General features: G+C 37.7%; 1 protein-coding gene across 2 annotated transcripts in view; it reads right to left on the reverse strand.

The window, feature by feature from the left end:
* nlgn4xa (neuroligin 4 X-linked a) overlaps positions 1 to 16,246 on the reverse strand; it is a 104,808-nt gene that overhangs the window by 86,268 nt on the left and 2,294 nt on the right. For both annotated transcript variants that reach the window (XM_051427254.1, XM_051427253.1), the window contains exon 2: positions 3,639 to 4,352. In XM_051427254.1, the coding sequence (XP_051283214.1) occupies positions 3,639 to 4,089 (451 nt within the window). In that variant the 5' untranslated portion in view covers positions 4,090 to 4,352. The remainder of the gene's footprint in view (positions 1 to 3,638; positions 4,353 to 16,246) is intronic.

Consider the following 16,246-nt stretch of genomic DNA (forward strand, 5'->3'; position numbering starts at 1 on the left):
ACCTCCAACCACTCTAGGTTATGTTCGACACACTTTTAACAGAACACACATTGAGTCATGTACCCTGGGTGGCCAAAGTGCTCTGCTGCTACACCCACTCCAAGTTGCAAGTGCTCACTCAAACGGGAGTGTGGCAAACATTATGGATGAGCCTTCAACCTGAGAGCAATACAGAACTTCACTCACAACCTCATTCTGTGCTTCTCTCTATTTTAATATTACATCCCTAACAGCACTCTTATCAGGTGAAGTACAAAGCAGCATGGACTGACAGCTCTCAGCATTGCCTCTCTTTTGGACAATCCATTGTTCACTGATTAGACTGCTGGCAAAATCAAGTGAAAGTAAACAAGGGTCATTTCATCATTATGTCAATCACAAAAGGTTATAACACATTACTCACAAAGAAAATACAAATGCATTGTAACAAATAAAGCATGCATAAGCTAGACCCTGACAAAGCCCAACATTTTTTTTTACATATTTTAAGCTTTTGCATTTTAAAATAAAGCTACTTTGTCCAATAAAGTCAAGCTAAAATCACAAAGGAAAGGATCTCAATCATGTCAAAGTGAGTTTTACATTTAAACTTAGTATTATTAAAAGAAAGAACAAAAGCTCTTTGGGGAAATGTTCACTTTTCTCTCAGTCACTAAAGCAGCGTGCTAGAATATGTGTTTGATTGACAGCTGAGCTAGCTGGCTGGCTGAGCCATGGAAAACAAGTTCTCCATGCACAGATGGAAAACTAACAGCATTCTAATAAGATAATGCACAGATAGGGGGCAAAAACATTTAAGGATATACATTTTTTCGTCAATGTTTTAAAAATATGTTTTTAACATAAAATAGATAATATGCTGTGGCAGAAATAAAACACGCAATTTAATTTCAACTGGAAATATCTACACATATTTTCTGTAAACTCCGGGCCAAAACTTAAGTGTTGACCCCCCCTGGTCGCTGTCACTCTTTCTGCATTGTGCAGCTAACGTTGCGAGGAAGCTGGATTTGCAAGATCACCAATTATGAGAATCCATCTAACCAGGCTTCAATCTATGTGCATGTGGACCAGACTACAGTAGTACTGGACCAGCCAGCCATATTATTATATAGCTTGTTTTAAATTAAAGTAAATTAAATTAATGCAGCCTGGACACAGATAAGTGGCAGAAAATGGATGGATGGTGTACTAGTAAAAGAAAGTTTTGTCATATTTGAGTTGTCATTGTTGAGTCTCATTCCCATTTGTCAAACACCATTGCTGGGACTCAGCAATCAACTATCTTCATTAGGAGCACTAGGAAGAGCCAAAGGAAAATGTTTTTGGGCTTTTTTTTTTTTTTTTTTTTTACAGATTATCTGTCTCATGTACTACTGTCAGGATAAATTACAAGTTACAGCAAATATGACAAAAAAATTTTTTCATAAAACTTACCTACTGCAGCTTTAATTTCAATTTAATTTGAGATACTGTATATATCAATTCTGGCCCATTTTATCCTATGAGCTGAGTGACATTGCTGCAGGTCGATGGTGCTGACTAAAACTTCATCAAAAAGGAACAGCTTTTTGACCATCACAACAATCCCACTTTTGTTTATAGGTGTATAATGGTAAATGGTAAATGGACCTGTACTGGTATAGCGTATGTATAGCTCCTTTCTAGTCTTCTGACCACTCAAAGCAATTTTACACTACGTGCCACATTCACCCTTTCACACACATTCACTCAGTGATGGCAAAGCCCATCAAACAGAAACTAATGCATTCATACAAATTCACACACTGATGCACAGCATCGGGAGCAGTATCTTGCTCAAGGATACTTCGACATGTGTGCAGGAGGAGCCGGGGATCGAACCAAAAACCTTCCGATTAGGGCACGACCCGCTCTGACTTTGCACCAGAGCTGCCCCAAACACATAATGTCTCCAGGTATACCGTAACACCAAACAGAAACATTAAAGTACAAATATTACTGCCAACAACAGGCAAAAGACCAGATACCGTGCCATTTCCAATAGCGTGGGTAGCATTGTAAACAAACTGCAGGAGGTAGCATGCAACAGTCCACAAGTTTCTATATGGAGATTTATCAAACATTTTACATTTTACTTCCCTTGTTCTCGTTACATACTTGTAGTATTCCTTCTCTTCTCCTCTGCTTGTGTTATTTTCACCTACAGTTATAAAACTAAAATAAGAACAACAAAAATGTGTTTTGTGAATGAGAGATAAATCCCACCTCCTCTCTCAAACTTGCTAGACTTTGTTAGCTACCACTAGCTTTGCAGTTTGTGTGTCAAAGTTTAATCACATTGAACTCTACATTAAGCAAAGGAAGTGGGTCAATTCGCCCCACATAGAAATTAATTGGAAGCAAATTTCAGTCTGACTGCACCTTCGCACAAATACTTCATTCACTGTCAAACACTGGAACAAAGATTCTGTTAACTTTCTGTCAACTATATACAACCCAAATAAAGCTGAATGAAAATGTAATCTTGGTGACAGACATTCTGACTATTATTTCTATTACATTTTGAATTGAATTTACAAAATTCTCAGCATTTTTACATGGATTCTGACATAGTTTGCTTGTTAACTGATTTTTATCTTTATAAAGATTTATTACTCATTTATTGAAGATTGTTAACATCCTGATTATTTATTGATTAATTGTTTCTTCAATATGATTTACCTTTGCTGGTGATTCAGTTCTTGATGGCTTTTGTGAAAACATTTGAATGAAATTAATTACTGATTAATGAGCTTTCTGTACAGATATTTTGTAATAAAAGCCTTCATAAAAGGTTTAATACGTACTGTTTCCTGTTAAGGCTTTTAGTTTGAAAGATCAACAGGAAGAAGGGTTTTTTTAAAGATATTTTTATGTTGATAGGACAGGTGAAGTTAGACAGAAATGGGGGAGGAAGGGTAACATGCAGAGAAGGGCCACAGGTCGGAACCAAACCCGGGCTGCTGCGGTAAGGACTCTCTGCTCTACCCATTGAGTCCCCCGCCAATTTAGGTTTATTCATGGTAACCCTACCACTCTTGGAAAAAGGCGAAAATAATTACTAAATAGAAACAGTATTTGTGTCAAAAAGAGTAGTGAGTATGGCATGATGATGGAGTGCTGTAGAAAAGTACATTATCCTCAATTTACTATGTGAGCTATTGGACCACTGGTAATTCCACCTCTCAATGTTTTCATTCTGCCTCTATTAGTGGCCAGCCTTCTTTTGGTCATGCTGGCCATGCCAAGCTATTATTACATGCCAAGCTTTTATTGTAAAATTATAAACTAAACATCTAAACGCAATATCAACCTGGCGGTCCAGTCTTGTGTAGTCATCAAATGATGAGGATATTATTAGCATGGTACACGCCATGATTTTGTGTACACCATAACAAAAATCAATCAATCAAAAGTCATCTTTCAGATTAATCACAGGTAAGAAGTAATATACCATTTATCTTAAGTAGAAAAAGTAGAAAAGACTTTCAGTAAAATACTGCCTCAAAGTTCAAGGAAGACCTGCATAAGCAAGTGTGAAATACAATTGAGAAACACACAAAGACATACAGAAAGAGGTAGAGGACAGAAAAAAGAGACACAGTCAGTTGACCTACCGTCCTCTGTGGGCACATAGATGTTCAGGTAAAGGCAGTCCTCGCTCTGCTCCTGCACATAGGTTACCACTGTATCCAAGTTGGCGGTGAACCACACAGGGAGCATATCATTGAGTAAAAAGCGGTCCTCTAAGTACTGAGGACAAACTGGAGCAAACTGAGTAGCATTCCTGATGCCCGGCCAGGACATGGGTGGCTCTGGCGGCTGGAACCTCCGCTCCCCCGTTGGGGCCAGCGCATATGGGATCCCCAAATACTGCTCCACTGGTCCCAGGATCTCATTGGGTAATGTAACCTTCACTCCCCGCAATTTTCCATAATTAGTGGTGACCACAGGGTGTTGTTGGGCCTGAAGAGCCGCCACACAGATGGACGCCAGCCCCATCCACAGCAAAAGGTTGGCCTTGGCTGTGGAGCGACACATCCATGAAGGGCTTCCGGGTGCTGACATGCTCCTGCTGTGCTGAGCCTTGGCCTGGCAGGTTGTGGTTATGGTCCACCCTCGGGTCCTCTGCGCCCCCCTGCCCCTCCACCGAGATGCTTCCTGCTCCTCCTCAGGCTGTGAGCTCAACGAAGGAGCCCCATTCAAAAAAAGCAGCTTTCTCAGAGCTCCCCATTCCGAGAGCCTGCAAGGAGATCGGCAGGTGCTGTACGAATCCCCAGTCCAGAATAGGACTCTCTTTGGTTATGTGGGATCCAGCTTGATGGGAATTCCTGAAAGACAAAGAAAATAAAGAGTTGATCCTCTATAGCACCATTTATTACATTAATCCATTTAGCAGATGTGCCAGATTAGCAATGAAGCAATGGTTCGATCCAACCAACAAATCCAGGGGTTCCAGGGATGGTAATGTTGTTATTTAGTCCACCACTTTCATTCAGACTGAAATATCTAGAGACATGGATTGCCCAGAGGATAAATCCTATTAACTTTAGCGATCCCTTGGTTGACATTTTTATTTTTTAACTATGAACCATGAAACCATGAAATTTGGTACTCTCAAGGTCCTTAGTGGAAATTTCAGAGGAGGCTCAGTGAAAGGAAATTAATATATATGACATTAGTTATTACATAAGTTATCAAAAGGAGATCAGAATAGCCTAAATGTTTGTGATTTGGTAGTTCAGAGATACAGTTCTTTTGGGGGAGATTTTTTATGTATTTTGTGTAGTATGAAGTAATGTCAGACAATATTAGACTGTCTTGGCTTAATTGTTCAATGTGTTTTAAATGACATAATCCTGAAACAAGTAACCTTGTTGTCAATGTTCAATCAGTAATATCAATAGGGTGGCATAATAATCTCAACTCAGAACTTTACTCTCTACCTTTTCTAAAGAATAAACTTCCATGCTCAAAACTCACAGTGTAACTGTATAAGCTCAACTGGTCTAGACTTGTACTCTTTAGAAGAAACTGCTAAGTAAAAATTGTAAAGTGCATTATATCTTTTGGCATATAATTTTGAACATTAAAGTGTAAAGAACTTGTAAAAATAAAAAAGAATATTTTTTGTGGGTTTTAGAAGATTTTATTCTAAAAGTAGTGGGTACCTGCTGAGATCTAGAGATTGGCTGAAATAATGTGATGACAGTACATTCTCAGGCTCCATAGCAAGGGAATTTCAGACAGCCCTCTGAATAAGAAATCTGCTTTGTGGGCTTGGAGGCGTTATTCATGTCAAAACTAGATGACATGCCACACGTTAATTCAATTTCCTGTTGGAGCTCTCGCCACATTCCACTGCCCCCAGGTCTTGAGACATTTTTTTAAATATATATTTTTTATATTTTAAGTGGTTCAGTTGAAGAAAATCTCATGCCTGACTGCTCCAATCTAAAAATGTTGATTAATTACCCCTTCACTCAAATAACAGTGAGTGCCACTCAAAGTCAGGCCAAATCAATTATTAAATATCATGCTGACCAGCACTGACTCCTTTCTGATATCAAATATAAATGAAAAGGCTGCATGAATAAGTGAGTGGAATTCTCCAAAGAGTCAAAGTGCATGCCAATCTTTGCAAGCAAGATTTTTTAAACTAAACAGTTTTCCAACATGGGTTAATGAATTAGAGATTCAAGCTGTTACTGTTCGGCTGCAAGGATTTGTCATCTGCCTGGGAACACAACGGCTCAGACAAGGAAATGACTTCACAAATGCTGCTGAAAATCCACCTTAACGCAGTGTCATGTATTAGGGTGGCAACATACAGGATCTGGCTGAGTTTGCCATCACCCAAACAAGCAGAAAACGCTTTAGTATGGGTTAGGGTGTAGTAGGAATGAAGCCATCACAGGGTGGGTGTGAGGCTGTGTGCAAGGCCCTTATCACTGACGTGCAGGTGCATAAATGCCAGTACAACACCTATTTAGTTCAAGTTGCTACATACATAATAATACTACATTAAAACAGAAAGGATATACACTATATGAAGACCATGTGAATCTCTGACAGTTTTGCAAAATAAAAGGAACCTTCAGAACTATTTTCAGAATGTTTCAAAGCTGGGCTTGCTACACAAATTGTAAGGCCCCAACAGGCATGAGGCCCTACAATGGTGATGTGGACGCTATCTATCTTGCCTACATCTTCCTCCTAATTTTTCTTGTACTCTATATTGTGTACAAGCACGCTGTTATACGATAAATATTTCTGCAGATGGTTTCATGCTATTCACTGACTGAAAGTTGGAGGCTAATGCATGTATCAATGTGCCAATAAAAGGCAGAGAAGAGGAAGAGAAATTAGCGAGCATGGATGTAAACGATGCAGGTTTCAATAATCAAAAGCTTGGCTTTGGAAGTGTTTCATGACAACAGAAATGCATTAGCATGTTTGTCAGGCCTCAACAACAAACACAATGTAAGGGATTCTTTCTCAACTGGTGGGTCATAACCCAAAAGTGGGTTGTGGACTCGTTCAGAATGGGTCTTGGAGTGTTTAACAAAAATCTATTTTAAATGCTTAGCTATCTGATGTTGGACTTTTACTTTGACTTTGAAGAATCAGCAGGACATAGTTGTAATGTTCATTATGAGAGTAATGTGCTCTTATTGCAGGGATGAAAATATGTGTATATTTTATGTTAAAAAAAGATGTAATAGTAATAGTAAAAAATGTTTACTAGCTGTACAACCTTGCACCTTAACAGCATCTTCCTCGAATGCAGGGATACAAGATTGTGCATGTCATCATGACATTGTATATGTGTTTACTAGCCTATTTGAAAAATAAATTGGGTTGGTTTGAATTCTATAAAAGTGGGTAGCGACTTAGTGACTGAGGGAAATGTGGGTCCCAATGTGCAACCAGTTGAGAACTGTCAACCTAGCATCCATACCACACAGGGTACCTTTAAGATGAAAAAAAACGCAGTGGTAGGTTGCAAAAAGACTTGTTAAAAACCACAAGGCCAGTCTTGCTCCTGGACTATACAGTTGCACAAGTAAAAAGGCCAAATTATTTCTAAGGAAAAGTCTGGTTATTTTCTATAATTTTCTCAAAGCCAACAAATCCCATGTGCAAACCCAAACTTACAATGAATATATCTACTGTTGCACTGTGCAACATGCTCCTTCATTACCATGTACTGTAGTTTATTTTGACTAAATCTCCCATACACTGTCCTGTACTGGAGCACAAAATGTGGATTGTTAAAAACTACAATGCCCAGCTGTTTTAAGAAATTACTGAGCCTTTTTAAAAATGAAAGGGAAGTCAGAATGTATTGTGATACAGATTAAAACATTGTTTGTTTTGTGTTTGTTTATAATAAAAAATAAAATAAAATAGCCAGCCTTAACTTTTAAGTGCCCAATACTAACCCCCCAAGGTTAGAGAGAAAAGCATTTTATTTTCTAAATTGGGTGAACCAAATCTTTAAACCTAAAAAGTTTGCCATCCTACCCTCAGGCTCATTTCAGAGCTAGCACTGGCGTTTCCATGGTAACAATCAATGACACCTGCTGACAACTGGCAAAAACCGAGGCAAAAATGTCTCATAATTTCTGCTTTGCTAACAATATTGTGGAGCTGGCAATGGGAAGAGAAGGCACGTTTTCAAGATTGCAGTAAACAAGCCCTTCAAAATATTTTTGAGGGGAAAATAGTTTTCCAATTCACACTGTTACTCTCATTTTTTACTCCTCTGCTGGAGCGAAGGAGGCCGAGCAGCCCGCCGAATGATTTCAAATAGTCAAGAACGAGGCTTTTTTTAGGCAAATTACACTACAACAAAAGCGTCACAGGGCAATCATTATCCCTTTACACCTATATTATGTCACTTTTGATATTTGGCTGGTAGCACCTGTGGTCAGCTACAAATGGCTCAACTTTCACTCTGATGCTACAGGATTTCAGTGTTGGTGCAGGTCATCATATCATACTAAAATCTATACTTCAGCTGATGTTTGCTGGGCTCAGTTTACACTCATTCACACACATTCTGTTAACTCTGCTTAGTTTCCATAGACAAGTCTAAGTCCTGTAACAACACATTATGTAGTAACACCACCTTATGTAATAACTCAACAAATTTTCAAACATTTTCATATCATGTTATGTATTATTATTATTCTTATTCATACTATGTAATAGCATCCACATTTTGTAATAAAGTATTACATATTGTGGTGGTTATTACAGAATGTGGGAGCTGTGCGATTTTGTTTTGATTAACTGCATTTTGCAAGCTGAAACTTTTTTAATTGTCAAAAGACCATTGCAGTAGTCAACCCTGCAAGAGAAACATTTAATATTTGAATATTTGGCATAAAGTAGCTTTGCTGCATTTGTAAGAACAAGCTGATCTTGTTACTGCTTTTATGTGGCTATTTAGACTACGATCAGAGTCAACTATAACACCAAAGGGGACACTACAGATCATAATTGTAATTTAATATTTTGGATATTTAATTTTGGTTAATTGTTAAATATATAACAGATAAAGACATCAATTCTGGTTGGGTATTAAAGCTGCAGAAAGTGATTTTTATTAGAAATAAAAGTTTTGGTCATATTTGCTGAAACTGTCAACCTGACAGTAACAGTAGTAGATGAGACTGAAAATCTGTGAAAAAATATGGTTCCTCTGGCAGATTATCTGTCTGATGGACTAATGTCAAGATATAGTTAAGGTTTAAGCAATAATGACAAAAAGTTATTTTATGAAAGTTACGAATTGCAGCTTCAAATAATGTACCATATTGTTCGATTTTCATCATAAAAAAGTGCAACTTTGCATTATCTATTAACTGCCACAATTACAAAATGCGGGCGTTAGAGCAAAATTAAGTAAAAATGTGTCAAATTATTACATAATGTGGCGTTAATCAGACATCTCAGAGTAGGAAATCAGTCCTAACTGGCCAAAAATGATCAGAGTGATGCTCCTTTGGACATCATTTTAGGACTAATAACGTTTTATCCGCTTTTTTAACTCAGGAAATGGCTCCTGCACAGATTTTGGGACAGCTTCAGAGGAGTTGTTTATTGATGACATGATTAAAAGATACAGTTTTGCCTCAGCTTGTGCAGGAAGCAAAAGAGAGCACATAATGTTTCTATAAAGGCCGAGCTCCTCACAGCTTCAGAGAAAATACAGTTTTAAAACAGAAATGAATTCATACAACTAAATGTATATAATGTAATTTTGTTAGTTTGTTCTGTTCTCTCTGTGGCTCTTACTGAGGTACATATTATTATTTAAGATGTAAACAGGATAGGGTACACTGAAGACCTCACAGAGCCTTCCCTCTCTGTTAAACAGCCTCATCCTTCATTTAAAAAGCACACAGTTGATTTAGTGGCATCTAGCATTTTAGTTTCAGATTGCAACTCACTAGCTTCATCCTGCTTTTCCAAGCGTAAAATAGAAACTATGGTGGCCGCAAAAAACGCAAACAACCCTATCAGGCCAGTGTTGGCTTTTTCCGTTCTGGGCATCTGTAGAAATATGGCGGATCAACATGGCAGCCACCACAAAAGACGACCCACGGCATCTGTCAATATAAACAACTCATTCTAAGAAACAAATGCAAAACAAAACTTTAGGTGATTATACACTAATGACAACATACCTATGAATATTATATTACATTTCTGACAATCCTCCTAAATGTTAAAGACTGGACCTTTAAAACAACCAAAACAGCTAACAAAACAATGGCCACGCATCAAGGTTTCAGTAGTCAACTTGGGATGTAGTGTAAGTGCTTTGAAGACAAATGAGATTCCATTTTTTGAAATGTTGCAAAGATTCAACAAAAATCACAAAATAAAAGATTGAAGGTAACATTGGGATTACTACTATTAGACTTGATGTTGACCTATGAAAAAAGTTTTGAGATAACAAGATTTTAACCTCAAAGACAAACGTGTAGTTGGTTGTTTTTTGGGTTTTATTGGATAATATTTTTAGATTGGAAGAAGAAGAAAATATGGGAATAATTTGCATAAGAACAGATATTCATATGATGATTTTGAAATAAAGGTAAGCATAAAGATAAAGATTAGAAAAGGATTGAGGACTAATCCCTGAGGTACTTCATGGGTAGTAAAGGATTTACAGTCCATTTACAGCCACACAAAAAGCCATTTTATAATTATTGTGTTAATTAATTATATAATTAGTTTGTGGTAGCTTGATTAAGTACTAATGTATGCAGTAAAATGCACCATGTAATCACAGCACTGTATATGCTAAAATGACAGAGGCTTTAGGTCCCTATGTTTTTTTAATTTGTAATGTGCTGTAATGGTGTGTACACTTTCATTTAATTTAATTATCACAAACTAATTGCATGGTGGATCTGAAGCCTTTAGGTTCCCTGAGGGTCTGGGGCGGTTGCCCACTTTGACCAGTTGGTAATCCAGGCTTCATGCCAGGGATATAATTATGGGGGAGAAATACTGAATTCTTTGTTTATTTTGTTGGCTCTAAAGTAGTCAAATTCAAATATACGGATTCGACAAATACAGGAATCACCTTGAAAAAAAATACTTACAACAACATGGGCTTGAAGTTGAGTGCCACAGACAATATAGGGAAGTCAGAAAATATTACAAGATGGACAAACACTTCTTGGTATTGGCCTTTTATAGGATATATACAATAAGGAAAACAGACTAATACCATACAGTATCGTTTGATACTCTCCCCCAGGTTTTTAATTCCTGGTATTCTAATATGGTACTCACATTAACTGTCTCTATTCAGTGTTATTATGACCATGGGCTACTAAACACGAGAACAGAACATAATAGATCATCATATTTACCCCAGAGCTTCTCCTTTATGCACTGACATTATACACATTTGCATATTAATAAGGAAAACTGATTTTCTTCAAACTCCCAAATGCTTTGAGCATATTAATACTATAAAAACATAAGCATATTAACAATAAAATACAGTATGTGCTTATTGATTAATTAAATGGATGTTTACTATATCATGGTAATTACTGTGGACATATTGTAGCCTCTTTACCTTTGACTGTATTTTCAATGATCACATCCTAGCAACAGGAGATATATTGCCTTGAGCACATGATTTTAGTTGGAGTACAACCACAGGCATCAATGGCTGTTGGCCTACAAGAGTGGTTATATAATGATGAAATTTACTATTATATGAAGAATATCAGTGGCTGTGTTTGTAGTCGTCTCACAAGGCAGCACAGAAATAGTCAAACAGTGAAAGGGTTGAATGCAGTGGCTCTTTGCACAGGTGAAATTGTTGCTCATTGTTTACTGAAGTTATATGCTTGTAAATGTTTCCGTGATAAATTGAAACAGTGTACTGTATTTGTTATTATGTGCCGTTTTATGATAAACTATCCCTCAGGCTAAATGCAGAGTGTGCTCCATGGCTCTCCTTGGCAGAGGCACACAGGAGATTGCCAACATTGTTCTCACTCATAATGATTATAGGAGATAAGTCTTATGAATATCAATGAAGGCGCTCTCTGTCATTTGCATTTCAATCATTATAAAATGATCCTGTCAGAGGCACCCTGTCCTCCTAACTATAAAATGTCACAGTCACTTTGAACCACTGCAGCCAATAATTAGCTGCATATATAATACATATATGATGTGTTTGTGTGTATGTTTTTGCATATTTATACATTGAATGTTTGTGTTCTTGTCAGGATCAAAAAGCTACTGAAGCATTTGGACCATGATGAGAGTCAGATGTATTAAACGTACTGCAAATTACAGCCAGAGCCACAAAACTCCGTATCACTGCATCTTTTCAGGTACGTAGAATATACTGCTTAGTATACCAGTAGGTCTTTTCCATTGATACTTTTGGCCCTGCTGAGTCAAACCATGCTGCGCTGATTGGCATTTCTATTGCCAGTTTAAATGCACTGAGCTGTGCCAAGATGAGCCCAAGCTGGACCACCTCCAAAGCCGGGTCAAAGAGTACCTGACCGCCTCCGAGTGGCTTGTGGTGACATCTCGTGAACAACGGCTAACCGTGACGATCCCCCTTTTCTCCATCAAACAAGCATGTTCAACTCATGTCTGTACAGTAGACTAGACAGACTTTATGTTACTGTTTCATATTCATTTTCAGCTCTATAGGAGTCGTGTTAAGTTGCTGATTTTAATCAAAAATTTCCTGATTATGCTACTTTATAACAAAAGCTTTTGAATAACAAAATAACCATTATTAAATGATTGTGAATAATTTACAGGAAATTAAATGTGTTTATCTCTGAATTAGCAGAGCCTTGTTAGCAGCTATTTTTCAATAAAAACAAGTCTTCACATTGCAGGGAGGGAGGTGGCTGTGTATATTTGTGCTTTATAATGTAACTGCCATGAAACAATCAGAAAATAACAATTTTATTTACATTCTATCCATCTTTTCCTTCAATCTTCAGGTCCCTTAACCATTGCTGCTTTCTATGCTTTTAAAGAAACACCTTCAATCAGCTAACCCTGTTGTAATGGGGATGGAAATCCCAGGCACACTAGGCTGATGCGTTGAGTCACACCCAGTCAAGCCAAGCCAGCCCTTGTGTATGAAAATAGGCTACAGAGGTCTCAAACGTGGTGTCCGCAAGTTACCGGTAGTCTATGAGGTGCTTAATCGTAATAATCAATAATTTTTTTTTCATGACACTTGCAAAGAAGAAATGGGTTCCACTGTGTCAAAACATTTAAATAATTACTGCTATGTATAGACTAGCATTTTACATATTTCGAGTTGAAACCATGCTTCCCTATTATGCCTTTCTGCATTATTTGGTGTTAATTCTCTTTGCCCCAAATGGTGGCCTTAGCCCTCAACGACTTTTCCTGAGTCGCACTTTTCATAATTTACCAATTAATTGGGTTACCTTGTTTAGGCGAGCTAAACTGTTCAATGCTAACACCACAACCAGAGAAAAAATAACTTCCACACCCGAAATTCTAAATCTAATTGGTTCAATCCTGTATATGAAAATGACTAAAGGTGAAAATACACAACACTATGTTATTTTATTGGAAGCATACATTTTTACATGGGTGTTCTTTGAGTATACAGAGTAGCCCTCCTGACAATTTTCTCCCTTTAGGTAGCAAAAACTCTGAGAAAGGTTTGAGACCCCTGCTGTATACTGAGATTATGTGGGCTAATTAGTTTGAATTAACTCCTGCATTAAAGTCAGACCTACTGCTAGGATGTTTATGATGCATGTCTGGAAAGCAACAGAAGGCAAAAGAACTCTTCTTGCACAAATGTAATCAATGCTATAAGGGAGGAAACGCACTAGCTCAGTGATTTAATTAAAAAAATCTAATAAGATTATTGCCTGAGCTTGAAGCTTGCAGAATGTTCTTACAATTTCCTGTGACAAACCCAAACGTGGTGATGGCATCAATATGCTTCAAACAAAGCCCTTGGCAGGTTGATGAGAATTGGAATTTCGAACAGCCAAACCAGCAATCACGCACACTATGTGTTTGAATTTCCCTCTCACCATGAATGTCTTCCAGGACAGACGGTTTGAAAATTAATCGCACTGTGCCTCTCTTTATGACGGCAATCTATTCACCCGGACTTTCAGTATGGCCATTCAGAACAGGAGGAAATACTTGTACCTTCAAACGTTGTCAAATTTAAGTTTTTATGAACCAGTTCTTTTCAAGCACACCCTGGCCTTTAGAAATATCCCTCTATTTACCCATTATCTGTACATGCTTGGTATGGTATAAGAAAATATTGAAAAATATTTGATCATAATAGTTTGTTTCGTGATTTTGTATAATTTCTCAAAAACACTATACATTTTTGTGTTTAATTTACCAACTTCTTGCTAGCAGTGTTCTAAACATAAACTGAGGGCTTGCAATATATTGCCTTACTTACAGTATCCCGATGGAAATATGTTGAATCGTAATTTGAATTAGATTTTTGTCCATAAACAGCATGACTGCTTATCCTTTACATGGTTACTATAGTCTGGAGCCTATCCCAGTTCACACTGAGTGAGAGACAGTAAAGTTTACACCCTACAGGCAATTTAGAGCCACACACATACAGTATGTCTCTGGATTATGGAAGGTAAGCCCAGAGACAAACAGAGAAAGAACATGCAGTCCTCATACAAAGGATCTCTGGCCGGCCAGTTCAGGATTTGAAGGTGCTAACCACTGAGCCACCTTGCAAATGGTGCAATGCCTCTCCCTTTTTAGGTGTCCTTTACCAGGCTGAGGATGTCTCCCACAAATAAAAAGTCCCTACAACTGCATGCCTTCAACTTTACACCTTCTCCATTAGCTATTAGAAATCTGGAAATAGGCTAATACATTTCCACATAATGAGTGTTTGACAGAATGGAATTCACTGGGAACTGAACTTCTTGTCACCCAGTGGCACAATGTGGGGAAGCTGAGAAAGGTTAAAAGTTTTTGCTGATGTCCTCTGATGTGCAGCTGCAATAGCCTGGAGACAACCAATTGCCATCTTCTTGATTCCCTCTTGGAATGGAAGCACAGAGCTGTTTTCTACTGCACTCAACTATGTAAAAGAAGTCTAAACATTCAAAGCATTTAAAGGTTCTCCACTTCTCAAAAATAGAACTTTACCAAGCTCCTATGACTTGAAGAAGACAAAACTTTTGCATGGAAACACACCCCTAAGAAATTAGCTACCTCGTAATGTATAGTGGCAACGTGTTTAAATATCCGGACACCGTCTTTGTATCTGTATTTGTGAAAAGACTGTTAATGGGACCCATCCATGCTTCATGTTTGCTTAATGTCACACCAGAGGTTCACTCGACAGGCCAGCCTTTAGTTCGTCTGGTTTGACCGCGGGCCAAAACAGGAAACTGACCACAACATGGAGGAAAAATAAGATCCTCTCCAGATATATATGAAGACATATATGGAAATAGTCTGCTTGAAACAATTGTGTGTCTGATTCATTTTTTCCACAAAAACGTATAATTTCCATAATAAAAAAGTAATCTACTTCTTCTACCTCATTAAAAATTCCAGAGCCTTTGAATATACAAATTTTCTTCATTTCTAAAGTTTTCCTGCTGACCCAAAATGTCTACTTCATTGTAAAGTCAATTCTCATTGTATGTGCACACTTGCATACTGGACCAGGGTTGACTAAACTATTTGTGATGTCACAAATCATGCTTGTAGGCCACGCCCCTTAAAATCTGATTTTCAATGAGCACAGAGAAACTTTCCACTTTCAGCAGATGAAAGTGAAAACATCCTTCTAGTGTCAGACTCTGCAGATACATCATTCTGCATAGTAAAGGTCAAACATTCAACTGTAAGAACAAGAAGAAAAAATATTTTTGAGTGGAGGGCGACTTTAAAGCATCGATTGTTTGATTTTTCCCTTCGGGGCTACTGTAGAAACATGGCGGTTCAACATGGCAGCTTCCATGGAATGAAAACCACAGTGTCTGTAGATGAAAAAAATGCTCATCTTAATATTGTTTTTGATGATTGGTGATTATACACTAATGAAGACATTCCTATTAATATTATTTATGCCAATAATATCTTACACACTGGACCTTTAACTTCCTTTGCCCTCCCATAAGAGATGCCACTTTTTTATATTTGCAGCTGCCCCTTAAGACTATGTGCACAACACTGACACTCACATAGTATGTAAATCCAACAAATGTGGGCTTAGAGTGAAAGCTCACGGCTCATCTACCAATGCCATTCACATACAGGTCATTTAGTAACTGCTAAACACCATCACTCTTCCAAATATGGTTAAAGACTAAACACATAGCTACCACATCTGCCATTTTCTTATTCTTTGTAGGATACTGCAGCAAACACACAACAGAGGAATGATAGAGTAATAAGTATGTGGGAATGACACACAACAGGATGTCAAACTGTGCAATTATCCCTCCTTCAGACCTCCAGTAGCTCTACAATAAAATGTATCAATAGCAGATAGTCCAACATGGCAAACACAACATGTTACACAACTCCTGCGGTCTCTACCTGTTAGACATGTGTTTGTGTGCATGTGGTTTGGATAGATCAGCAAACAGCTGTCTGCACTGAATATGTTGATGTACCATACAATGGAAGGCCTGCAGTGGAAATGACGACATCA

This window comes from Dicentrarchus labrax, unplaced genomic scaffold (assembly GCF_905237075.1).
Source record: "Dicentrarchus labrax unplaced genomic scaffold, dlabrax2021, whole genome shotgun sequence".
In the NCBI taxonomy this organism is placed as follows: domain Eukaryota; kingdom Metazoa; phylum Chordata; class Actinopteri; family Moronidae; genus Dicentrarchus; species Dicentrarchus labrax.